The sequence below is a fragment of the Bos mutus genome, chromosome 22 (genome assembly GCF_027580195.1).
Source record: "Bos mutus isolate GX-2022 chromosome 22, NWIPB_WYAK_1.1, whole genome shotgun sequence".
Lineage (NCBI taxonomy): Eukaryota > Metazoa > Chordata > Mammalia > Artiodactyla > Bovidae > Bos > Bos mutus.
The window spans coordinates 37,257,076-37,282,951 of NC_091638.1; the positions used below are offsets into that span (position 1 = coordinate 37,257,076).

At 45.5% G+C, this 25,876-nt stretch overlaps 1 protein-coding gene across 2 annotated transcripts in view; it reads left to right on the forward strand.

The window, feature by feature from the left end:
* The first annotated feature begins 11,144 nt into the window (after positions 1–11,144).
* PRICKLE2 (prickle planar cell polarity protein 2) overlaps positions 11,145–25,876 on the forward strand; it is a 342,745-nt gene continuing 328,013 nt past the window's right edge. Inside the window, exons 1-2 of one of the 2 annotated variants that reach the window (XM_070360545.1) lie at positions 11,145–11,292; positions 12,073–12,158. In XM_070360545.1, the coding sequence (XP_070216646.1) occupies positions 11,251–11,292; positions 12,073–12,158 (128 nt within the window). In that variant the 5' untranslated portion in view covers positions 11,145–11,250. Of the gene's footprint in view, positions 11,400–12,072; positions 12,159–25,876 lie in introns of both variants that reach the window. The other variant, XM_070360548.1, reaches the window with a different exon arrangement.

Here is a 25,876-nt window from a genome sequence, read left to right on the forward strand (position 1 = left end):
ACAGAGTTGAGTTGCGATAAAGACTGAGTGCCCTCCAAAGCTGGAAATATTTTCTGTCTGGCTGTTTACAGAATACATTTGCCAACCCCAATCTAGAATTAAAAAAAGAAGAAAAAAACAGCAGTGTCTTTTCCACATGATCTGCCATTGAAGAGATGAGTGTTATGAGGCTGTCCCTATCAGGTGAAGTGGCTGACTCTTGTCAAAGATTTCCTGTACGTAAGAGTCAACCCTCACCGACACCTTAATTTCTGTGTCTTTCATCAAGAATTAACACCCACGCCAATTGAGACTAAGGCAGTGTTTCTTCGTAGTTTGGCTAGTTCTACCAGAAACACAAGGAATGGAGTGCTGCACGTCCGAGAAGGCTCCTGGGACCGGGATGCCGGCCTCACCCAGGCCTATGACTCTGTGATTCTTCCTGGGCACAGAGCTGCTTGTCACTTCCCAGCACCCCTGCTGTAGGGGGACCCGGTCTTATGTTCTTACAGGTGGAAGTGGGGGGAAATGTGTCCCCAGTTCCCACATCTGATCTGAATCTTCCTCACTGACCTTTCTCAATCTCACCTGTTCCTTGCCTGCAGGTCAGATGCAGACAGTCCAGTGAAGGACCCTAAGGTTCGGAGCAGGTTGTCCAATAAAACTTTCTGGAATGATGGAAAGTTTCCATTCTGCACTGTCCAATATAGTAGCTTCTAGTCTTATGAGGCTCTTGAGAACTGGACATGTGGCTAGTATGACTGAGGAAGCGAATTTTTACTTTTCATTTAAATGGCACTTATGACTCATGACTTGTTATTGGACTATGCACCTCTGGGGGATGGCAGATGCAGATGTTAGGAGAATCATAGGCCTGAATGTCTGGGTGGAACCAACACGGTTCCCTCCCCCGCCTATCCCCACACCCCTACCCCTTGCCTTGGATTGTGATGTGAGCAGGAAATAAACAGCTCTTTGCATTGGCCTGTGAGGGTTACTGTTTGACCAGCTGGGCTGCCATGACTAACACAGACGTGTGTCTTGGCAACCACCTTTCTGAAGAAAGGACAATTCAGTCTACTCCTCATCCATTTTAGAAGCTCAAGGAATGCCAGGGGCCTCTGCTGAGATCTTGTTTTCAAGGCATTGATTATCCTGTTTAAAAGATGAAAGAGGTGGCTTTGTGGGCCAGAGAGCAAGTGATTTCACTTAGCACCTTGGCCATTTACGGACCTGGTTATATGCTAGGTGGGAAGGTTCACTGTTCAGAACTCAGTTCCAGTTGTGGTTTTTTTGTTTGTTTGTTTGTTTGTTTTTTTACAACTGCTTTAAACTGTGCTTCTCCTGCTCATGACAGAGAAAGGGCCATCTGGTTTGATGATTTTTTGGCTTGAAGGAGAGAACACGAAAGACAAGTATAAGCTTTAATACTCAAGAGATCTGATTCTCTGCTAAGGAGGAAATGAACTCCATATCCAGGAGAATTCTGCCAGGAAGGGGCCAAATAGACCATGCTCTCTGGAGGGTTCTCAGTGGTGCTGTGAACACCATTTTAACTCTCTTTTTGGTCGTTTCCAAGGTGAGACAGTGATGCATCGCTGGAGCAGGACAGCTCATCTCACCTTCTATGGTGTCATCAGAGAGGGGATCTAGTAAGTTTCCATGCAAAGCCAGACGTGCTAGGATGGCATGAGCCATCTCACCTGCTCTATGTGCCTGCCCGATTCTGGGAGAAGCACCTGACTTTCTGCTTTGTTGGAAAGAGAACCAACTTTGAAATCAAACAGACCTCGACCAGAATCTCAACTCTGTCACTTGTTGTTTGGTCAGTAAGTCGTGTCTGACTCTTTTTGCGGCTCCATGGACTGTAGCCCTCCAGGCTTCTCTGTCCATGGGATGTTCCAGGCAAGAATACTGGAGTGGGTTGTCATTGTCCTTCCTCAGGGGATCTTCCTGACCCAAGGATCGAACCCACGTCTCCTGCATTGGCAGGAGGATTCTCTACCACTGAGTCTCCAGGGAAGCCCCTGTCACTTATTAGCTTAGACAAACCATGTCACTTCTCTGAGCCTTGTTTTCTTTCATTTAGGGATAATAATAATAAACCAACCCCACAGAGCTGTCGTAAGAATGAAATGAATCGGTGTCTGTGGCAGCATATGTAGGGCAGGGCTTCAATGCAGAATCAGTACCTTGAGGGACTGAGGGTCTGGAGGATACAGTTCCAGTCCTGGTGCTTCAGGGTGGTCCTGTGATGAGGATGTGGGGCCATGTGTTAATTAGAGCACTGCTTCTCAAATTTCAATGTGTATTCATACCACTTGCAGATTTTGTGTAAATCCAGGTTCTGAGTTAGCAGGATTATGTCATGTAAGTGAGTTTCCAGGTAGTAATTTCAAGGCTGCTGGTTGCTGACATCACCTTTGGAGAACAAGGAATTCAAAGCATCAGCCGGATCTGTGTCTCCCTCCTCTGTCACCCACATAGAAGCAGCGTACTCTCTACTTTGAGTACAGAGAATGGGGGAAGTGGAGGATGAGGATGACGTAGTTGGCAGACAGAAGGGGAATCCAGGCAAATGAGGAAAGAAATCGTGGGAAAAAACATGGATTCGAGGTTTTCAGCCTGAGTGGACTTCAGACTCACTTGGAGAACTTTAACACTCTCCGTTTTTAAGTCTCACCTCAGGAATCACATATTTAAGAGACTGGGATGGGGCCAGTTATGACATATGAAAGCAAATAACTCCTCAGGTTATTCTTATGTGCAGCTTGGGTTGAAAACTGCTGGCCTAGAGAAAAGAGGCAAGTTTCCCAACTAGAAAAATTCAAGAAAGTATCTTTTCAAGATATGAGATCAGATTTTTTTTTTTTGGGGGGGTGCTAGTTTAAGAGGAAAAAGTTCATGAAAATTGTAGATAAGAAGGCAGTTGGTTGAAATCTTGAAAAATTGGATCCATTTGATGAAGCCATTACAAAACACTAAAATTCTGGGTCACCAACATGATAACTTAACTCTTTGAAGCATTTTGGGCCTTTGAACAATTTGTTTGTCTATTGAGAAGCCAACAGTAAATAGTAGACATGAAATCTATGCCATCTGGGGGGAACTGGAGGTTCTAGGGCTTCCCTGATGGCTCAGTGGGTAAAGAACCGCCTGCAGTGCAGGAGACACAGGAGACGTGGGTTTAATCCCTGGATCAGGAAGATCCCCTGGAGAAGGAAACAGCAACCCACTCCAGTATTCTTGCCTGGGAAATTTCACAGAGGAGCCTGGTGGGCTACAGTCCATGGGGTTGCAAAGAGTTGGACACAAATGAAGCGACTCAGCACGTTTCTTTCACAAACATCTTGGATTTGATTGTTCTCTGTGCTCACAGAGGCTACTGAATTGGAGCACAGAAGTCACCTTGGCTGGTAACCTTACCCAGGTCTCTATCCCAGTGGGTCTCCCTCCATCAGGAGGCCCTGAGCCCAGCACACATGCTCCAACACAGTCTCACCCATGAGCATCGTTAGTGTTGCTGAGTGAGTTTTGACTCTTGAAGCCCAGGTGTAGGCTGCCTCCTTGTCACCAGCAGTCAGCTCAGAGTTGGCACTTGACCAGCCTTGACACAAAGCTCAGCCCCTTTCCAGGATCTCAGTATACCAACTATCTGCAAATACTTTATGGAAGATGCCTTATGTCTTGGGGTGGGGGCTACATCAGGCACTGTGCCGCATTTCCCTTGAACAGTCCTCAGTAGGTATACATCTCCCCCTGAAAACCTGAACGCACAGCCAATAAGGAGACTGTCCTCTATCACCAAATCCAGCCTCCTCCCAGCCTTTTACTCCTTTGGAGCAGAGCTCGGTTCAGTTCAGTTCAGTCGCTCAGTCGTGTCCGACTCTTTGCGACCCCATGAATCGCAGCACTCCAGGCCTCCCTGTCCATCACCAACTCCCGGAGTTTACCCAGACTCACGTCCATCGAGTCAGTGATGCCATCCAGCCATCTCATCCTCTGTCGTCCCCTTTTCCTCCTACCCCCAATCCCTCCCAGCATCAGAGTCTTTTCCAATGAAAATACTTTTCCATCTCTTCGCATGAGGTGGCCAAAGTACTGGAGTTTCAGCTTCAGCATCATTTCTTCCAAAGAAATCCCAGGGCTGATCTCCTTCAGAATGGACTGGTTGGATCTTGCAGTCCAAGGGACTCGCAGGAGTCTTCTCCAACACCACAGTTCAAAAGCATCAATTCTTCAGCGCTCAGCCTTCTTCACAGTCCAACTCTCACATCCATACATGACCACAGGAAAAACCATAGCCTTGACTAGACGAAACTTTGTTGGCAAAGTAATGTCTCTGCTTTTGAATATGCTATCTAGGTTGGTCATAACTTTCCTTCCAAGGAGTAAGCGTCTTTTAATTTCATGGCTCAGCTCTGTCCTATTTGCTCCATGCTTGGTTGTCTATACCCAAGCATAGCAAACACAAGGTTCCCTAGAAACCCAGACCTGCCCTCTTTAGGTGTGTGTTATCACCCATTACCTGGATGTTGAGCAGCTTATTCCGATGGGTACAGAGCTGGGCACAGCTTCTGGGAGGAAGGAAAAAAGCAGAGCAGGTGCAGATCACAGCCAGACAAGCTGCCTGTGAGAAGCCTTTGCCTGAAGAGTCAGAGTCAGTGGTTCTGCTTTGTGACCGCAGGCTGAAATCACAGGGGGAGTTCATAAAATGCTGATGACTGAGTCACACCCCGGGAGACTCTGATTTTGTTGGCCTGGGGTGTGACCTGGGCACTGGGATTCTTACGAGTTCCCCAAGTCATTCCTAGGGTGCAGCCAAGTTTGATACATGCTGTTCCATCCAAGCTGGTTACTGCTAAAGAGGAAAAGGGCAGCCGTGGGCCTTTCCTTATAGAGCGATTGCTTTGTCCTGATTGCTGACCCAGTTAGTCTTGTCTTGAGTGTCTAATTCCTTTGAGTGAGCCCTCTTAGTGTCTACCATCAGAAAGTATAAGCCTGCAAAGGCTGAGAACCACTGAATAATTCTGTATCTTGGTGAGGTAAAGAGGCCATAAGTAGGAGGACAGGAACTGGGGTTAGATTTTATTTCTGACTTAGGATTGAGAGAAATACCAGTTCCTATATCAAACTACTATCCTATTTGCAGGACGCTTTTCAAGCACAGACCAAGGCAACTGGGGAAATAGCAGGAAGCTCTCCTTTTCATGATTCCTCTTCCTGCGACCGAAGGCACGACTGGAAAACAATGCAACCACGACTTGAGAGCTGGAAGAAAGGGGCAGCCTTGAAGGTGAGCAGAGGGGAAAAGAGGCTGGGGAGGAAGTGGAAACAAAGGTAGTCAAAGGAGAAGGATGCTCACTCACCTTCCGCAACATACTGGTCCTTCGCCCCCTTGGATGCACACCGTCCTTCTCAGGCGTGTGAGGAATCCTGAACACTCTGTGTGCGTTTGTGTGGATGTGTGAGTGGGAGAGAGGCAGTTTTAATGGAAAGTCATCCTCAAAGGTAGGAACAGATCAGGAGAACCTGAGATAACAGAGCTAGGCTTCATTCTTTCTGCAACCACCTCTCTTAACAGCATAAGGTGATGGCAGATCGCACACCTTGGCGAGCATCTGTTTCCTCTTCTACCTTTCCTGGGAGTCTCGGGGTTGGGATTTGATATTTATGAATGTACTTTGGAAACAGTAGACTGCTATCTAAGTGCAAGGGATCATTGAAAAAGTCAGCGTTGCATCTCTGTGCTTTTATAAGGATACTAGGAAAACGAGGAATATAGTATTACAAAGCCTCACGTGCATGGTTGAAGGGAGTGTTAGAAGAAAAGAAAACAAAAACATTTTTTTTCTGTGATTACAAAAGACATACATGTCATGGGGAAAAACTTAGACAATTGCAAAGACATAAAACCTGAAATTCCTCTTCCCAAGCATACTGCTATTTGTCTTTGTCTTACAGGACAATTATGTGTGCATATTTAAAATCCATCATATTTTCAAATTCAAAACAATACATGTTATAGAAACAGAATAGGTAGGTTAAAAACCATCTATATTCTACCACTTAGAACCTCCTAATCTTCTAGAACTTTGAAAAGTTATGTAATTATTTATATATTTTATATTTTTACCTTTATTTATCGTACAAGGAGTGTACACTTATTTTATAAAAACTAGATGAGCAAAAGGGAAACTTTATCATTAAATCACTTGAAACTGAATCATTAAATCACTTGAAACTGAAACCTCAAAACAACTGACCACAGCTTGTATTATTTTTATTACAGTCTGTAGACTTTTCAATATTCAAATATATGTGTATTTTTGAAAGTGTAACAGGTACCCAAAATCTTTTGCAAATAAGAACTCATATTGCTAATTTTATAACCTGCTTTCCAAATGGAACAAGATACATGTTCTACAACTTCATTTTTAATGTCTGGGTTGAATTCCATTGGAAGGACACACTACTATTTATTTAACAGGTTGTCTGACAAATATTTAGATTGTGTGTGATTTTTCTTTTCCCTCTTAGAAACAACACTGTCCTGACTATCCATTTACCACATATTTGTGCTTTTTTTGTAATTTAAATTTTAGGTTAAGCTGGGCCAGTGTCTCTGCAGAATCCTAAGGCTTTTCAAAAAGAAAGCTGTTGACTGCCTAGTGTAGGACTTTTTATCATTTCCAACATTTTTGCTTTATACATATTAGATTATATTGATAAATCTAAAATGATTTAAAGCCTTGTGAAATATTTAGCCTGCCAACACTTTTTATTCCACTTCTCTCTGTATTTAATTTTTTCTGATTATTATGTCAGTTTCATGCTCGTATATACAAGAAAATTTGTGGACCTCAGAAGCATGTGCATTGGGAAGAAAGGAAAAAGTCTCATATAATCCCCCTGCAAGAGAGCAGTGTGTCTCTAGTTACTTCCATCCAAACCCTCACCACACGTGACTTCACATGGTCTTTTTCAAAATACTATTTGTAGACTTCTGATTAGGAAGATGCTTTGACGGAGCTTCTAAGTGTTGGCTGCTGCTCATGGCGATTTTAGCCCTGTTAAAACACTTAGAATTGTTTCTAGGAAGTACCAGAAAGAAATATGCTCATGGGTGAGGCCGTGCTGAGATGTTGTGTTGTTCTTCTCTATCTTAGACAGTATTATGTGGACAGATCCCTGAGGTTTCCTGCAGTTGTGTAGGAAGAGGGCATCAGTGGCTTCACTTGGTTTAATAGTCACAGCCTTAGACAAGAAAAAAATGTAAAAGTCAAAATACGAAAGACAGACACATGTAGACCAAGAGAAGGAGAGAGAAACAGCCCGTTGCCTCACTTGATTCACATTTGATGTTAGAAGGCTTCAGACAACAAGGACACAATTCTCAATCTAGGTAAGTAAGTTTACATTTCTGACTATAAAATGAGCATATGCACATTTAAAAGGCAAAAAGAAAAAAAAAATATCATTTCACCATCAATCCATTGTAAGATTTTGTGTTTCTTTCCAGTTTCTTGATGTACGCCTTTTAAGACTAGTTAAAGCCCAACAGTTTACACTGGTTTTGCATTTCTGCTTCATAGTACGGCAAAGGCATCTGCCCATGTCAGTAGTTCTGGAGGATGATTTCTTCAAGTTCTGTTAGTAATTGTATTGCCTTGAGAGATGAAGAAGGAACATACATCAAAGATGTCTGTGAAGGGCAAATGCGGTGATAAAGCAAAATAAAATTGTCTACTGTTCACGTATAGCTGCCAGTGAGAGTATATTTTCCTTCCAGGGTTACTAAGCTTTATCTTCCTGAGCAAGATAAAGTGGTTGTTGAATAGATAAGTAAGACACTGCCGCTCATAAGTGAGCCTCCGGTGTGTTATAAATAAGTTCTGGGAAAACTTGTTCTTGCCCTGAAGAGACGGACCCAGGGGGACTCATCCACAAAGAGATGCTCTTATGGCAGGTGGGAGGGCAAACACTCTCGGCGCCCTCTTTGTAGAGTGGGATTGGGTCTTGTGCATGTGGTGTGTTCTGATAAAGTGTGGAGACCACGTACATCTTTTCTCCTCTTTGATCAAGTAACAAAAGTCAAGATCTGGAAAAACTCAAACCACGTGTCCCCAGGGCGTTGCCTCCTCCACCACCTGCACCTACCCTGGAGCAAGACATGGGGCAGGGGTACCGCCCTGGCCCCTGTAGTTCCTCCCAGGCAGTTTGAAAAAGGTGCTGGTTCCTCTGAATGGAGATCATTCCCTCCATCTGTTAGCAGCTTGTACTGCACTGGTTTTGTTAACTGACCTTCGCCAAACATCTTTATAATTAAAGTGCAAATGGGCCACAGCTACCGTGTGAACACTGCCCTCCCGACCTGCTTCTGCCAGTCACAAGGCCACCTGCAGTGCAGGGCAGAGATGGCTTGTGGCCACACGCTGAGAAGGCTAGGTGAGTGTCCTGGGCTAGTACTGATTATAACTGGGCTTTGAATTGCTCAGGCTCCCTGCCCCCACCCCTACCAAAGCTACTGCCTTCTATTTAGTCAGTTAACAAATGTGAGGCATTTACAGTGAGCCAGACCCCTGCTAGGCCTGGGCACTAAAGAGAGGAATGAGCCATGGAGTTTGCCCTCTGCAAGCATACCCTCCACGGGTGACGGTGGCTGGTGGGTAAGTAGAAAATGCCATAGAAGGGAGTCGATTGTTGAGGCAATTGATTTTTGAAGCATTTTTCCCAGGGCTAGGATTAGGATGAGATGACTCAGACAAGGATGTGTGCATGTAGGGTAGGATCCTATCTTTAAAATGACATTCTGTTCATTATGGACTTTTTTGTATTAATTCTGACCTCTTACATTATTGCCTAAAAATCTTGATGACTGAGTTTGTGGGTGCCCCTGTAAATTTTGCTTCTCAGGCAAAGACCTCACTGGCTTCACACACTAGTCTGGAACTCAAAACAAACCTTGCCCTTGAGCTAATACATACCTCACACAAAGAGGAGATAGATAGATATATACATATTTATAAGCTGTGTTATTCTGTTGTTTTGGATTTGGGGTATAGGCAGACTGGCTTAGCCACTAATTTGCTACTTTACCCCAGGCAAGTTGCTTTTCTTCACTTAAGTTCAATGTCTCACCTGGAAAAATACTAAACTGGGAGAGTTATCTTTTTGACATGGACAAGAATGTCTTCTTTTAACAAACAGGTAAATGAGATCATTTTATCATATGCTATGTGCCATATGAGGGAGTGTGTGTGAGAGATGTTACCATAGGGGGTCAGGAAGGTTCTCTTGAAGTGATCTCAGATGGCCTCAACCTGCAGCATCTTGAAATGGGACTTCAGTTCCCCATCCAGAGACTGAGGTGAAGTTGTGGCAGAGTTCCAAATCTTAGCCACTAAACCACAGTCAGTGACAAGGCCCTAGCTCTTCAGTTTTGCGTAAAATAATTCCCACAAAGATGAAAAGTAGTGAAATAAGTTAAAGTACAATACGTGTGGTTGGACACACGGCTGGACTGAGAGAGAGTCTCGCCTTTGTGATAGTCTGAGTCACTTTTATGGGGCATTTCTTCCAGGTTTCCTTTGGCCAGTCGCTTTGATTTGCCTGGTTCTGAGTCTGTATTTGGCTTATCTCAGGATCCTCCCCTGTGGGCATGCACACCTCTTAGCCAAGCTGGATTCTAGTGAAGAGGCCTATGGGTAGTCGTTATCACTTACTATGAAGTGACGCCGCCCTTCCTTCTAACCTCTGAGGGACCTTTCAGCGCATGTGTAATCAGGGAGGCCTCCTTAACTTCAAGAGTGAGGAATATGTAGTCTTTTATCTCTTACCTGGGCATGGTCCAGCCTCCTCCATCATCCTGCTTTTATGGAGTTTCTGTCCACAGGGGAGAAACTGTTGAGCCTGTGGCCCATCTATCTCCTGCCTCAAAGGGAGATGGTATTTGAGCTGAAATATCCATGCCAAGTGGACACTATGGCTTGCAATCTTCTGTTTTTTAACAAATGATCTTTAAATGAGCCCTCAGTTGGCTCCTGTTATAACGTGTAAAACTGTTAAGGTGTCTTAATTCATTTCTCTCAACAATGCTGTGAGGTCAGTACTCTTGTTGTATCTTTTTTTTTTTTTAATATATTGATAAGGTTCAGTTCAGTCGCTCAGTTGTGTCTGACTCTTTGCGACCCCATGGCCCAGCATGCCAGGCCTCCCTGTCCATCACCAACTCCCAGAATTTACCCAGACTCGTCCATTGAGTAGGTGATGCCATCCATCTTATCCTCTGTCTTCCCCTTCTTCTCCTGCCTTCAGTTTTTCCCAGCATCGGGGTCTTTTCAAATGAGTCAGGTCTTTGCATCAGGTGGCCAAAGTATTGGAGTTTCAGCTTCAGCATCAGTCCTTCCAATGAACATTCAGGACTGACTTCCTTTAGGATAGTAAGGAGACAAGCAAAAAGAACTCAGGAAGAAGGCTAGCTAGCAAGAGAATGAGCACATGGGCCCTGGGGTTTCAAGCTTGCCCTGTATGTGATTACTTAATGAGGGTAGAAATAGATAGGGCCATTTTTCATCCTTCTCCTCCTCTACCAACACTTAGTAAATACGAAGTAGATTATATGTAAGTTTTACAAACTTTTAAAATAGTCCATTTTGGGGGTAATGGGACTGTTGTGTACCTTGATTATGCTGGTGGTTGGAAGTCTGTGTGAATTAATCAAAACTGCCAGAACTCTGCACTAAGATGGGTGATTTTTACTGTGGGGAAATTATGTTTTAATTTTAAAAACTCCCCCCTCTTCCCTCCTCGGCACCCCCCCTCCCGCCCCCGCCCATAGCCCGGCTACAGGAGAGGGACCTGGAGGTGTCCCCTGCCCCTAACTTCCACGGCGAGGGTGAGGGAAGAGCCTTGAGGGGAGGCGGGCCCAGGTGAGGGAAGGGAGTTGGCCCTGGCGGGCCGGCGGGAAGCCGGGAACCGGAGAAAATAGCACAGCTGGGCGCGCGCCGGGAGGGATGGGAAGGGCCCGTGGACCGCGGGGCGAACCCGGGGAGGGCGGGGGGATGCCGGGAGAGAGGGAGGGACCTGCGGGCGGGAGGGCGAGAGGCAGGGGCGAGGGAGGAGGGCCAGGCGTGCGCTGCGGAGCCAGCCGGGGGCAGCGAGGCGGAGACAGGCCACCGGCCGCCGAGGGTGCCCGCCCAGGCGACCCGCCCTCGCGGCCGCGGTGCGGACGGACGAACGGACGGCGCTGCGTGCAGGAGGCGCCCGGCCATGTTCAGCCGGAGCTCCCGGAAAAGACTCTCCAGCCGCTCGGTGAGTGTCCCCCGCCCGAGCGGGACCAGTCTCCGGGTGCCCCGTCCCGCCGCGAGCGCCCCTGTGCAGGCTCCCTCCGACCCGCGGCTGCGCACCTGTGGCCCCAGGTAAGCCGGCCCCGCGAACGGGGGTGCGGCCCGGGCGCGCGGGAGCGCTCGTAAGGGCTGAAGGCTTTAAGTCCGGATCCCCAATCCCGGGAAAAGCCGGGCTGGGAACCGTGACCCTGAATGTCACAATCCGGGGGCGCCCAGGGAAGCCCTCTCCTTTGCCCCTTCCCTTCAGACAGGTCAGAATCCCCGTACCCAAGCCCCAGCATCCAGCGTCTTGGAGCTCTAGCCGTGAACCTGACTTTGGGGCGGTTTTAGGGGGGTGTCCCGTTCTGCTCCCTTCCCGGGAGCATCAGTCAGTCTGGTTCAAGGAGAGCACGCAATGGTCGCCTCTCGGGGACTCCGGGGAGCAGAAAGGTCTTGCTTTTGTTTCTTAGAAACCCGTGACCAAGGTGTCTAGGGGAGACAAAGCCCCAGCCAGGGCCATTTCTTAGTGGCTTGGTGCCCACGCCAGAGGCAGCCCGAACTGGGTCCGCACAGCCGTCCCCAGGCGGGAGACCACCCCTCGGGCCCTGCAGCGCTTGCCCTAAATCCCCCAACGTCAAGAGGAGCTTTGAAGTAGAATCAGAGGAGATGGGGTGAGCAAGGCAGGCCGTCCTGCCTGGGACACAAGTGGGGCTCTGGAGGAAGCCCGGTGGTGGAAACATGCTTGTGTTGTCTTTTTGTTTTGAAGTTGACCGGACTGGGGCGGATTGAGAGAGGCCAGCCATGTAATGCCTGTGGTGACCAGTGCCCGGGGTTTGCCTTGCATAAATGGAGGTAGGACCCCTTATGTGGGATTCCTGGAGACAGCACCACTGCAGGGGGAAGCTGCACAGATAAATCCACATATGTGTATATATGCACACATGTGCATTTTTTGCCTTTTAAATGCACTTGAAGTCACATGGAAAGAATGCAAAGGCTGTTCCTTTAAGAGAGGGACTACATCTGCTACAAATATTGAAGGTGGAAGTGGCGGCCAGACACTGTGGATGCAGAAGGGCCCAGCTCTGGCTGCAATTCCCTAATGTGAGAGTTTGGGGTCTCTTGTACCACCCTCTGTGAGTCTAAGTCACTCTGTACCAAATGACTCGATTTAGGCAGGACAGTTTTTCCAAGTGCCACAGTACTGCATATGTGGGATTCCTGGGACTAGCTGGTGTTTTCCAATTGTGTTTTTAATTCAGCCTCTGTAACTCTGGGTCCTAACCGCAAACCCACCACTGCCCGCCTGTGCTGTGTCAACCCTCTTCGGTGGCCAGATGTTTCTTATTAATGTGCCGTGAATGTTGACTTCCAGGCAGCCCCAGCCTGGATTGGAATGATTATGTTTGGGGGACAAGGAATCTGGGTGCCCTCCCAGTACATCTGGCTGCTGAGGCTCTGGCGGGGAAAAGTTAGGGTGCAGGCTGACAGGCTCTGGTAATACAAAGAGAAGGGAGAGGTTCTTCTTGGCAACTTCATGAAAAGGCAAAACTGGGGACAGGACAAAATTCTTCAGTGTTGTAACCCGTTCTCTCTTTGCTTAATGCATCTTCCTCCCTCACCCCCACTCCCCCCATGCCCCTTTGAAGAAGGCTGTTTCTGGATACTAGGGAGAAAGCCTGCTTTGATTCCCACCCTCCCCCCCTCATTCTGTTTGTGCTTCTCTTCTTTTTCCCAATTGGTCATGTGTGCTGGGCACCCAGTTCTAAAGAAGCTCCCAGCCGGCTCCTTCAGAAATTAAATGCTTTTGTTCTTGCCTCTGATGGGCTGGCAGCCTCTTTGCCTTTGTTTCAGGGCACTGAGCGCAGCCCTTATGGCTCCCGAGCATTTAATAACTTCTGTGTCGGATGCAAGGCCTGGTGACCTTATAAATATGTAATGGGCAGACATAGGCTTCCATCAGTCCCGCTGATGTTGTAGTCCCAGTAGGTGGCTCTGGACTGGCCCCTTGTATGTCCCAAATGTGAAAGGGGTGATATGTGGGAATACATGTGGAAGCCTGATTTTGTCAGGCAAATCCAGTGTGACAGCACTACTGATCACTTCCTGTTTGATCCATCCTTTGCTCCACTGGGGGTGGGAAGGCAGAGTGATGAACAGGAGAGTGATTTCTGGCTCCTCCCCTACTCTGGAGCCTTTAGGACAACTTCTGATCAGAGGCCTGTAGGGCAGTGGTACAGTGTAGCCAGAGTCCCCTGCTTCCAATCTGACTTCCAGCCAGTCATTCTCCCTAGGTCTCAGTTTTCCTATCCAGTTAAATGGGCATCATAATGATACTTTCCTCACAGCTTTATTGTAGGGATTAAGCCAGATATTGAAAACACATCGTTTGCCCCATACCAGGCATACAATATATATTAGCTACTTCTGTCAGTTATTTTGAGCTTCCTCTCGGCTAGTGCCTGGGAGGAAGCATAACGAGCTCACTAGAGGTTGTGGGATCTGCTGGTCACTGCAGATTGTCAGGATCTCTGCGTCTTGCAGAACTTTCAGCAATGTTAACCCAGCTGGTTTGGTGAGGGGAAAACAAGTGTTTTATTTTCAGCCCATTATGGAGTCTTTCTTTTGGAAAGAGAGCCTTTCATGAGGCTGGGATGGGTTTTCATGCCCAGTTTCCCCACTAGCAGCCGAAAGCCTCCATGAATAGGGTTTTTATGGCATTTCCATTCATGGCTGGAAAGGAAACAGCTTCTTGCCTTTTGCCCCTTTTCCCTCACGGGCATGCTCTTGGGTGACTTTTTGGAGAAGAAGGAGAACCATTTCTGAGTTACGGCACAAGATTCTTCTTGGGCAGTTAGGAATCCCTGGCATGCTCCTTTTCCAGTGCTCTGACTTGGGAGATCTCTGAGCTCCTGGGAGAGACAGTCACGTCTGAATAGGAGGAAAGGCCTGACACAAAGTGGAAAGACTGCCTTTGGCCTGTTTCATGGAGAGTGAATTTTCCTTGTTCCAAAGCAGCACGACACCCTAAATACTGCCATTCCTGGACCTCATTTATTCTTGTGGCTTCCACAAGGTCCCCCTCCCCGGCATCGTCCACACCGCAGGCATCTCCATCAAGCAGAACAGACTTGGGTTCCTGCCTTCAACACCGAAGTTCTAGGGAGGAAGCGGGTTGTAAACAAACTTTGCTTCCCTTTCTGGCGTGCTGGGGCTTTGAAGTCCGGAGGGAGCTGGGCTGTGGCCTTGCTCTGGTTTTGCCTAGCTGTGTGACCTTGGGCAGAAGACTCAGGCTCCCTGAGTTTCATCTTCCTTAGCTCTCACGCTGGGATCTCGCCTCTGAACAAATATTTGAGGGCCTGCTTTGTGCCAGGCTCTCGACAGGTGCTGGGGATGGAGCGAACAGGACAGACAGGGTTCCTGCTCTTGTTCAGCAAATAATTACATTTTAGATAAGGTGGTCTGGAGAGGACTCTCTGAGGAGGTGGCATTTGCACAGACACTGAGATGAAGCAAAGGAGGAGGGTCCTGTTGATTCAACCTGGGTCAGGAACTGCCAGTGCCCGCATCTCATGGGAGCGTTGTTAGAAATGCTGAGTCTTGGGCCCTGCCCTGGACTTAGTGAATCTGGCTTCAGGCCTTAACAGGGTCCCCAGCTGATTCATGTGCATGGTAAAGATTGCGGAAAGCTGAATTACAGCACCTGGCACTGCTTACTCCAGCTCACTCTCTGCCCTCTGGGGCTCCTGCGTGTGATAAATTTGCCTCAGGTTCTGTGAAAGTCTGTTATATTTTATGGAGATTTTCCTGAGGGATCATACTCCTTCAATTATAGCATCACCCACACCATTTGGTGGCAAATGAGGGGATTTTTAGGAATTCTTAGAAAAAGTAAATAACAAAACCACAGATTTTCTTGGCCTTGGAGAAGAGAATGTTTGTAACTGTCAGCCAAAGCGCCCTCTTCCGCCCGACGTAGGGCAGTTGGGGAGCAAAGGTGAACACTGTGCCCTGCAGGTGATCTGCCCCCCCCCCAAAAAAAAATAAAAAGCAGCCCCTCACGGCAGCCCAGGGCAAATCCCACAGGGACAGGGCTGCTGAAGGAGTTCTCATTAAGGGGAAGATTAAGGCATCTTTGTGGACTGTGGCCAGGAGAAAATCATGAATAACTAGGCACTTAGTATACTGTGCCATGAGACAGCTCTCTGAGCAGGGCTTAATTGGACTTGCTTGTTTGTACCTAGGTTGAGTAGGGAGCGGGGAATAGCCATTTGGACAGTGAAGGTTTGCCCTTTGAATGCCTAGGCACTGAGGAATAGCGATACCAAAGCAACTGTTAGCAGCGACCAGGCTGTACGCTTACTCTGTCCAAAAGTGTGTCTCCCTGTTTGTACGTGCATTTCTGTCACATCCTCACCAAAGCCTGGGAGGTGGATGTGATGCTTTTCCTAACGAGGAGACTGAGGCTCAGAGTGGTTCCATCATTGGCCCAAGGTCTCCTGGCTACCGAGAATGAAGCTCAGATTTGGCTCTTAACACCCAGCCTGCTTTCTCTGTGACTGTCTGCCCCGGTGACTTCTCTGTTCTAAGGAAGAGGTCACAGACTAGAGGCCCTCGACTCATACCCAGCCTGCAGGTGGGTTCTGTGTGGTCTGCACATTGCATTAAACGGGGGACTTTTTCTGACATTAACAGCCAGGTTTCCAGCTTCTCTTAAAGAATCCCAAGCTGTGGTAGCATGGGGCCGACTTTGCTGTGTGGCAGTAACTGGCAACACACAAGCGGTCTTCATTTGATGGGTGTAATCTTGGCTCATTGTGGTCACCAATATTCCAGTTGCTTTCGGGGACCTATTTTCCCATCCTTCCAATCTTTCCCTTGTAACAGTCCTTGGAGCTGGGTGCAATTATTTATACCCCTTCTAATATATAAGGAAAGTGAGTCTCAGGTTTCACAGCTTGCGTAAGGTTCTTCAGTCCCCAGTCAATGCTATTCCAACCATCTCTGACTTCAAAATTCTGTGTTCTGGGCTAGGACTTCTCAGACTTGGCTGGCATGTGAATCACCAGGGGATCCTGTCCAAATGCAGATTCTGATTCAGCAGGCTCCAGGGCAGGGAACTAAGATGCATTTTTCAACAAGCTCCTGGGTGATGCTGATGCTGCTCGTCCAGGACCATACTCTGAATAGGAGTTGGCACCTAGGTCCTGCTGGGCACGTCAGACCCTTTGCCTATTTTGTATGACTCAGAAGTCATGCATGGTTTTAACATCTTTTAATGGTTAGAAAAAAAAAGAATGCTATTTCGTGACGTATGCAGATTCTTTGAAAATCAGATTGCAGTGCCCATAAATTGTTATCTGGACGAAGTCACTCCCACGCATTAATGTATTGTCTGTGGCTGTTTCTGAGCTACAATGATAGACTTGAGTACTTGCGAGAGTGCACAGTTTATAAAGCCAGAAACATTTCCTACCTGTCCATTTACAGAAAATGTTCTCCTGTACCACTCTTAGAGGAATATGCAAGTAGCTTCTCTTAATTTTAGCAGAAAGATTTCTGAGAACCTTTGGATTCAGGGCTGGAGGAAACATCCCCTTCAACCTGGATGAGAATGGTGCTAAAAAATCAAAGGCAACCGAAAACCAGGGAACAGACTACAGCCATTTCTAAAGGGCATGTGGAGATGAGGCTTGCAAGACCAGATCAATGAACCTCCAGTGGATTGTAAGCTCCTTGTAATCCCTTTAACGTTTCAGCTTTGCTGATAAATGTAGATTTGACTCTCGCAATAAAAGGCGGGCTTTCAGAACAAGCCTCCTGGAGTTGCACTTTGATGAGCGGCTGACACGGAAAGCCCAGAGCAGTAGTAGCCTTGTGAAGTCGTTTTAATTATGCAGAGCGGTTAGTCTGGGGACAAGGGCTGCCTTTCCAGGCAGGATGCTTGGACTCTGAGTGACCGCGCCCCCGAAGCAGCGCTCACTGGGTCAGCCAAGACTGTGCCTCGAACAGCGTCTTTCCTTTGTTGCCCTGGTAATTGTGTCGATTGATGATTGGGGCAGTAATTTGGGGAGATGCCGGCCTGCTTTCCTTTAGTGGGTTGTAATTTGGCTAAGAAATGGGTTTCCACTGGATTGTTTTTTTTTTTTTTTTGGCTTGGGGAGGAAAAACACTCAGTCAATTGATGTGCCAAGAGAAGTGGGGGAAAAGGAGGTGGGGTGCGTGTGCATATGTCTGTGTAATGCACATGTGCATAAGACATGCTCGCAGTCCTCTAGGTAGGGAAAGATACTTACCAGCTAAGAAAGCTGGTTGTCTTACCTTACTTATGTCTTGGGCATTTGATAATATGCCTGATAGAACCTGAAACACCTAAATAGGTTTTTCTCTTGAGGAAATATATAAGTTCATCCCATTGTGGCTGTTTTAGCTCTGATTTTGAAATAAGACATGGCTATTATAGAAAGATTTAAAACATCACACATTCATACATGTACACACACACATATGAAGAATATGTAGCAGAGAGAAGAAAACCTTTAATCCTACCTTCGAAGGCAGGAATCCGAAAATCACAGCCAGTAGAACAAAATCATTCTGCTGTCTTGTTATAGCCTTGTAGCTAAGAATAGTCCTCACATTTTTAAATGGTTGCCAGAAAAAAAATCAGAATTACATTTTGCGGCACATAAAATTTACTTGAAATTTCAGTTTCAAGTCCATAAATAAAGTTTGAATGGAAAACAGCCGTGCCTGTTCATTTAGTTTCATCTATGGTTCCTTTTGGGTTTCTCTGGTGACTCAGTGGTAAAGAATCTGCCTGCTAAGCAGGAGGCTAAGTCACTTCAGTCGTGTCCGACTCTGTGCGACCCCATAGACAGCAGCCCACCAGGCTCCCCCATCCCTGGGATTCTCCAGGCAAGAACACTGGAGTGGGTTGCCATTTCCTTCTCCAATACATGAAAGTGAAAAGTGAAAGTGAAGTCGCTCAGTCGTGTCCGACTCTTCGCGACCCCATGGACTGCAGCCTTCCAGGCTCCTCCGTCCATGGGATTTTCCAGGCAAGAGTACTGGAGTGGGGTGCCATTGCCTTCTCCTGCTAAGCAGGAGACACAGGTCCAATTCCTGGGTTGGGAAGATCCCCTAGAGGAGGAAATGGCTACCCACTCCAGTATTCTTACCTGGGAAATCCTGTGAACAGAGAATCCTGGTGGGCTACCGTCCATGGGGTTGGAAAGAATCGGACACAAGTCAGCGACTAAACGACAGCATGGCTGCTTTGACAATAGCTGAATTGAATAGTTGAGACAGCCCTCATGGTGCACAGAACTGAAAGTATTAGGTTAGCCAGAAAGGTCTTTCAGGATTTTCCATAAAATGTTATGGAAAAACCTTAATGAACTTTTTGGCCAATCCAGTATTTCCTAGCTGGCTCTATACAGAGTATAAACTATTTACTCACCTTACATCTGGAGATATATGTTGTTTATGGTTTGGTGTTTTATTTCAAATTATCATCATCTATTTATTAAGATTATTTAATAAATTTAATGTATTAGTTATTAAGATCTTGTAGAAAATATGCATTCTACATGTGGTCTTTTATAGCTTTTTTTCATACTTGGCAATACTTCATGGACATCTTTATATGTCAATATATAAATGATATAAAGATCTAATATATTTATTAGCTTTTAGAATCCAGTATATGGGTTATCATTGAGTTAAATGTCTTTGGTTCGTGGCTGCTTCAGCTGTTTTCCCTTGTTCTTTATCATATAGCTCATGACAGTAGATCTTCTTGTGCTATGACATGCTGATGTGGAGCTCTTGTCAAATGGTCTTCTAAAGAGATGGTGCCAGCTTTCACCCCCATTTTTTAAAAAATTGGACTATATTTGTGTGTTTTCTTCGAGGTGAAACTTTGACGCATATCGCTTACGGAGCAACCTGGCAAGTAACCTTGTTTAATCCCCCCGAGTAACAATTTATACCTGATGAAAAGTGAGAGAACACGTGGCATCGATCACCATCTTGTTTTCAAGATACACTCTTGTCTTTAACCCTCGAAGTGATACTCATAGCCTATTGAAAGAGCGCCATTCATATGCTTCTGTTGTTGAAGGTTGGTGGATAAAGGAAATCGAATGACTTGTTTTGCAGTCTCTCGATTCAGAAAGCTGGAAGATTATCCTTTAACCCTGTAATTAATGAATATCCTAGAGGGAATTCCCCGTGAACTGAGGGAACATTTCCTAAAGGGAATTTTGACATCAAAAGTATCAAAAGATCAGCCTGTGTTGTATATGGGAGAACCATGGGCATTGATTTCTGGGAAGAAATAAGTATTTCCAGGCAGTGTCATAAAAATTTCTGTGAAGCTCGTGAGAGCTTCTAGGTGCCCATTCTAGCTGAGTGGTTAAAGGGACAGGCTTTGAAGATACTTCGTAGGAACTGTAGTCTTGGTTCTGCCTCTTATAAGCTGAGTATTCTTAGGAAAGTGACTTAACCTTTCTGAGCCTGTCTTGGTTTTCTAATCTTGGTATTCTCAGTGTGGGAATACTATTATTACTCTAAGTTATCCTCTGAGGTTATTGTGAGTGTTAAATGGGATAATGTGTGTGTTGTGCTTCACTGGGCATGATGTATAGGCTTCATATCCGTTTCTGGTTGGAAGAAGGCTTAATGGAAACACAATTGGATAAGGAGCAAGAGACCTGGGTTCATGGCTCTGACATTGTAGATTATATGACAGAACAAGGCACTTCCCCACCATGAGCCACAGTCATTCATTTGCTAAAAATGGAGGTGATGATCGTTGTCATAGAGCCTTAACTCAGGAGAGAGAGAGTGGAGTCCCCCTCTGATGTGAGGATTTAGCTTCTAAAGGAATTAGACTTCCTGATGGAATAGCAGAATCCTATGGCTCATTGCACACTCACCTGGGGATATTTACACTTTAGGTTAAATAAAATTAGAAGTATTGGACCCTATACCCTCACAATCTCTTTGAAGTTGTGATGTTTGTAAGAGCATATGATGTTTGTAAAAACAGGTTGCAGTCTGTAACAGGAAGACAACATGTAAACTCTGCCCCTGGGATCAGTATTTATTTACAAAGGGTCTTTTTTTTTGTGCCAGGCACTCTTGAAAATTCATGTTCAAAGTAAAAACCACACATAATCAAGACAATACTTTCTTCATTTTCTCCTAGCCTGCTTGATAAGTATGATTTTTTTCCTTGGTGCTCAGTGTGCCATGCTAAACACTTCCATTTACACAATCACCAGTCCCTTAAGCAGAAGCTCCCTTTTCTAAGCTATGAGAAACAAGGATATTTACATAATACCTGAACCCAGATCATACCCTGAAAACTCCTGAGATGAAATCTGCACTGTACCTATGTCTTGTTGATACTACACAGCATTTAAAATTTAGATTAGTTGCCAACTATTGATATTTTGGATAAAAATTCAGACTTAAGGTTTCCTCTGGAATAAAGAAAAAATAGTGAAAACAATGACAAATTGTGGCAACTCGTATTCCTTGCTTCCTTCTAGATAGAATACACTTGTTGAAATTTTTCTGCAGTCCCCAACATTCTCTGAATCACCTGTTACATCCCTGGCTGGCCATGTAGTCATCTGATGTTGTGACCACTGATTTGAAGAAGTGAGTAAGGAATGTGTACTACGGGAAGGATGCTATGAATGGAAGATTGGGATAAAGGTGCCACTTGGTGGCAACGTCTGTGCTAAGCCTGACATCTAAGCAGCTAAACCCTCCCTGTCCCAGAGATGTTCTTGGGCTGGAGCTGACGTGATTGAGGACCTGCTGTGTGCTTGGCTTCTTTCTTCTTTTGTCATCCTCAGAACAGTTTTCTAATGCATGTCCTTTATTTTCTCCTTTTTAAATCTGGGGGGAAAAACAAAACAAAACCTGAAGCCCAGGGGAAGCTAGGTGAAATGTCCTAGGTCATGTAAATAATAAGTAGTGGAGTCAGGTTTGAAACCAGGTCTTGAGGGCTTGAGTTCACAAATTCTTTAACAAAGAGAGAGTGTTAAGCTCTTTCATTTTGACTCCCATGGTCTAAATATAAAACAGTACCTTGGCAAAAACAGAATCTTATATTCTCACTGGCCTGGGGATGACATCGGACTATTGTCAGATATCAGAAGAACCCTAGGCTAGTTGGCTTGTTTGAGGCTGGGGTCTTGAAGGTGGAACTCCTATAAAATTAGAGGGTGTGGTGTTGAGCTTATTGGGGTGTCTGAAAGGTGAGAAATTGCATTAAATATAATGCGATGTCCAGTAAAAGGCTCCTTGCAATTTTCTAATCAGATCAGCATACATTAAAGGGGGCTCCATTCGGCTTGTTGATAACTTTGGTGTCAAACTGGGGCCTCTGGGGAGTTTGTGAAAGCTGGCGGTGGGGGGCATTCTTCAGACATGCCATTTGCATGTTTCCTAGAGGAAGCATCCACCAGAGGGCTCAGTCAAGGGAGGGAGTTGGCAGTACTTCCCTTCAGCCAATCAGAGGTCAAAGCAAGTTGAAAATAAGCAAGATGATCATCCAGTCTTCAGATCTGTGTTTTTGAACTTCTGCTCCTCATTACTTTACTAAGTCTCACACCATGCTGCAAGACAGACCCAAGCACATCTGACTGTCAGAAGGCATTTAATGAGAGCGTTATTTGATTTTAGGTTGGTAAACTACCTGATGATGCAGAAACTGCCTTCACAATTCTTTAAAGCTGACTCATTATGTGTACATATAACATCCAGAGCAGGTCCTTCACGTTTGCATGCTGAGGAATTAGGCCTCTGGGGGACTTATTAGAAGAATGCAGGTGTTTTCTTTCTTCAACGACACTATGCAATTACTCTAATAATATAATTTCTCAAAGTCTTTTGTTTCGCAGTTAGGCACCCAGGAGCGCTCCTGTCATTTGCATCCTTGATGACTTGGTCTTTGGAGCTTCTGTAGCGACTTGCTGAGTTGTTCGGAAATTATAGCGACAGGCTTCGGTCATCTTTATGAAGACACGAATTTGAAAACAATAGATAACTGGGAGACTCTCCATCATCCTGAGTCTCGAATAGTTGAAGCCATAGGGAAGGACACAATCATGTTTTCCTTGGTTCTGGGACACAAAACCATTAATAGTTGTGTCCAACTGCTAAGGCAGCGGAATCCCACTCCAGTACTCTTGCCTGGCAAATCCCATGGATGGAGGAGCCTGGTAGGCTGCAGTCTATGGGGTCGCGAAGAGTCGGACATGACTGAAGTGACTTAGCAGCAGCAGCTAGGGATTTTGGATAACTTTTTTAAAATTACAGAATCATGGTGATAGCATTTTATGGTAGGTTTATTTTTAACTTTTTCTTTTATGTTGGAGTAGAGCCGATTAACAATGTTGTGATAGTTTCAGGTGGACGGCAGAGGGACTCAGTCGTCCATATACACGTATCCATTCTCCTCCAAATTCCCCTGGCATCCAGCCTACCACATAACACTGAGCAGAGTTTCAGGCAGGTACATTTACTTAAAATAGTAAATAGTATTTAAAACAATTCATTTTGATCCAATTGTTACGTAAGTGTGCAGTGCAGACAGCTTGGAAAATTGAACAAAATCAAATGATTTATTTTAAAAAAATAGCAGTATCTTCTTCACACGAGGTTGAGTACAGATCTCTTAGCTTTAGGGTGTGATTCCCTTCTAGTCTAGTTTGTTTATGGTAGAGTATGATTAGTTGTATTCATTTTCTAAAGCTGCCAAAACAATTGCCCACAGACTGGGTGGCTTCAAACAACTATCTGTGGCCCCACAGTTGTGAAGGCTGCACATCCAGAGTCAGGGTGTTGGTACAGTTGGTCCTGTGCAGGCTCTGAGGGGGAATCCACCCATGCTGTCTTAGCCTCTGGGGACCTTCTTGGCAGTGCTTGGCCTTCGAGGCTTTCAGAAGTATCGCTCCCTTCTCTTCCTCTGTGTTTCTGGCCTTTTCCCTTTTTAAGGACTTGTCATTGCATTTAGGCACGATGATCTCATCAACTTAATTACATCTACAAAGACCTTTTTCAAAATAAGATCACATTTTGAGATTTGGGTGGATCTTTGAAGGGACCACTATTCGACCCATTGTAATAATTCTGGAAATAAAGCATATATATATATATTTACAGTATATATACATATATAATATACATTTAATATATATAGTTAAATATATAGTTATATATTAGATATATAGTTAATATATCTTAAAACATATGTAATTTCATATTCTTAAGCAGTATGTCCAATTTGGGCTTTCTAAATGTGTTCTTTGTGAAACGACAGTGGTGTGGGAGGGCTGGTCCTTGACTGCGGGGCACCTTTGTGGGGACTATGCCTTACTTGTCTTTCCTGGGCCAGTTAAATATCTGCAGCAGGAGGGGGCTGTACAAGCTGCTGTTCGTGGATGGCTCTCTGAGACGGAATCTGCTGCCCATATTGATGAATTCAGCTGTCTGAAACAGCTGACCCCCGGGTCATCCTATGAAGTCCATCCATCTTCTTTGAGTTTTGTTGGGCTTTGCCAGGGAGATGTATAGGAAATGAACTGGTAGTCTGTGGACAGTTATTTGTGGGAAGCGCTTTTTGCCCTAGGACCTTTTAATTAATGTCTAGGCTATGTAATTGATTCACTTGCAAAGGGGGAAAAAAGTGAGCTTCTTTAGAAAAGGAAATTTTTCATCCTCCTAGAAATCAGCCCCACAAAACCCTGCCTGAGATGACTTCCTCTACCCCTCCCTCAGTCAGTACCCCCCACCCACCCCCACTCCCCATCATTTCTCTGTAAATAACATCAAGAAAATTATAACACTAATTGTACTCCTCATTCCCTGATTTCTGTCAAATCCAGCATGAATGGATCTAGGCTTTCCAGAATAAATTATGTGAAATAAATTGAAAGCAGATTATGATTTTTTATCATCATGTTAGCTATCATGAATGGAACGTTAACAATGGACTAGGGCATAGTATATTCTAAGCACGTTTCTTGTCTTCCTGTTTAATTCTTGAAACCTGTTCTGACAGAAACAGCACTATCCACATTGTTTTCACAAGGAAACTGAGAGGCTGCAAGAGTGAGTTACTTTTCCCGAGGTTACACAGCTAGTGAGTACTCAAACCAAGGTTAGATCTTACAACCCCGACTGTAGTTTGGACTCTTAAACCCCACAGTATGTGCCTGGCTCTGGAAGTATCTTATAATAAGACTCTAAACCGTGGTTTTCACAGTTCAGTATTCATCAGAATCAACTGGAGGGTTGCTCCCCTTTCTCCTCAGTTTCTCATTCATTAGATATCAGCAGATGATTAGAATATCTGATCACCTAATAATTTAAGTTTGCTGCTGCTACTGCTGCTAAGTCGCTTCAGTCGTGTCCGACTCTGTGCGACCCTACAGACGGCAGCCCACCAGGCTCCTCCGTCCCTGGGATTCTCCAGGCAAGAACATTGGAGTGGGTTGCCATTTCCTTCTCCAATGCATGAAAGGGAGAAGGGAAAGTGACACAACTCTTAGCAACCCCGTGGACTGCAGTCTACTAGACTCCTCCGTCCATGGGATTTTCCGGGCAAGAGAAACTAGGTGTTGCTGCTACTGGTCCAAATACTTTGAGAACCACAGGTCAACACTGTAGCCCTTCTCCAGGACTTATAGTCACATCCATTTATCAGACCAGATAAACATGATTTAAATGACTGTCCAGTTTACTAGTCCATACGTTTTCTTATCACAAAGAAACAATGTAGGTTACTATTACCTGGTTGGTATTGATGTAGAGCGCTTGGAATTTAGTTTGTAAAGAAGGCCCCACCCCCACAAAAGCTTGCGTATAATCTTAGTTTCTTCCTCTTTCCTGTCATGTAGAGGCCATGAAGTTTAATAAAGTTAATAAAGTGGTTTTTGAGCTCTTTTGTCAGCTGGAAAGTAGAACCAGCCAAGGTCTGGTATCCATGAAGATGACTAAAGATAAATGTTCTAGCCCAACCAGACAACCTAGATAGCATATTAAAAAGCAGAGACATTACTCTGCCAACAAAGGTCCGTCTAGTCAAGGCTATGGTTTTTCCAGTGGTCATATATGGGTGTGAGAGTTGGACTGTGAAGAAAGCTGAGTGCCGAAGAATTGATGCTTCTGAACTGTGGTGTTGGAGAAGACTCTTGAGAGTCCCTTGGACTGCAAGGAGATCCAACCAGTCCATCCTAAAGGAGATCAGCCCTGGGATTTCTTTGGAAGGAATGATGCTAAAGCTGAAACTCCAGTACTTTGGCCACCTCATGTGAAGAGTTGACTCATTGGAAAAGACCCTGATGCTGGGAGGGATTGGGGGCAGGAGGAGAAGGGGACGACAGAGGATGAGATGGCTGGATGGCATCACTGACTCTATGGACGCGAGTTTGAGTGAACTCCAGGAGTTAATGATGGACAGGGAGGCCTGGCGTGCTGCGATTCATGGGGTCGCAAAGAGTCAGACACGACTGAGCGACTGAACTGAACTGAGCCCAACCAGATAG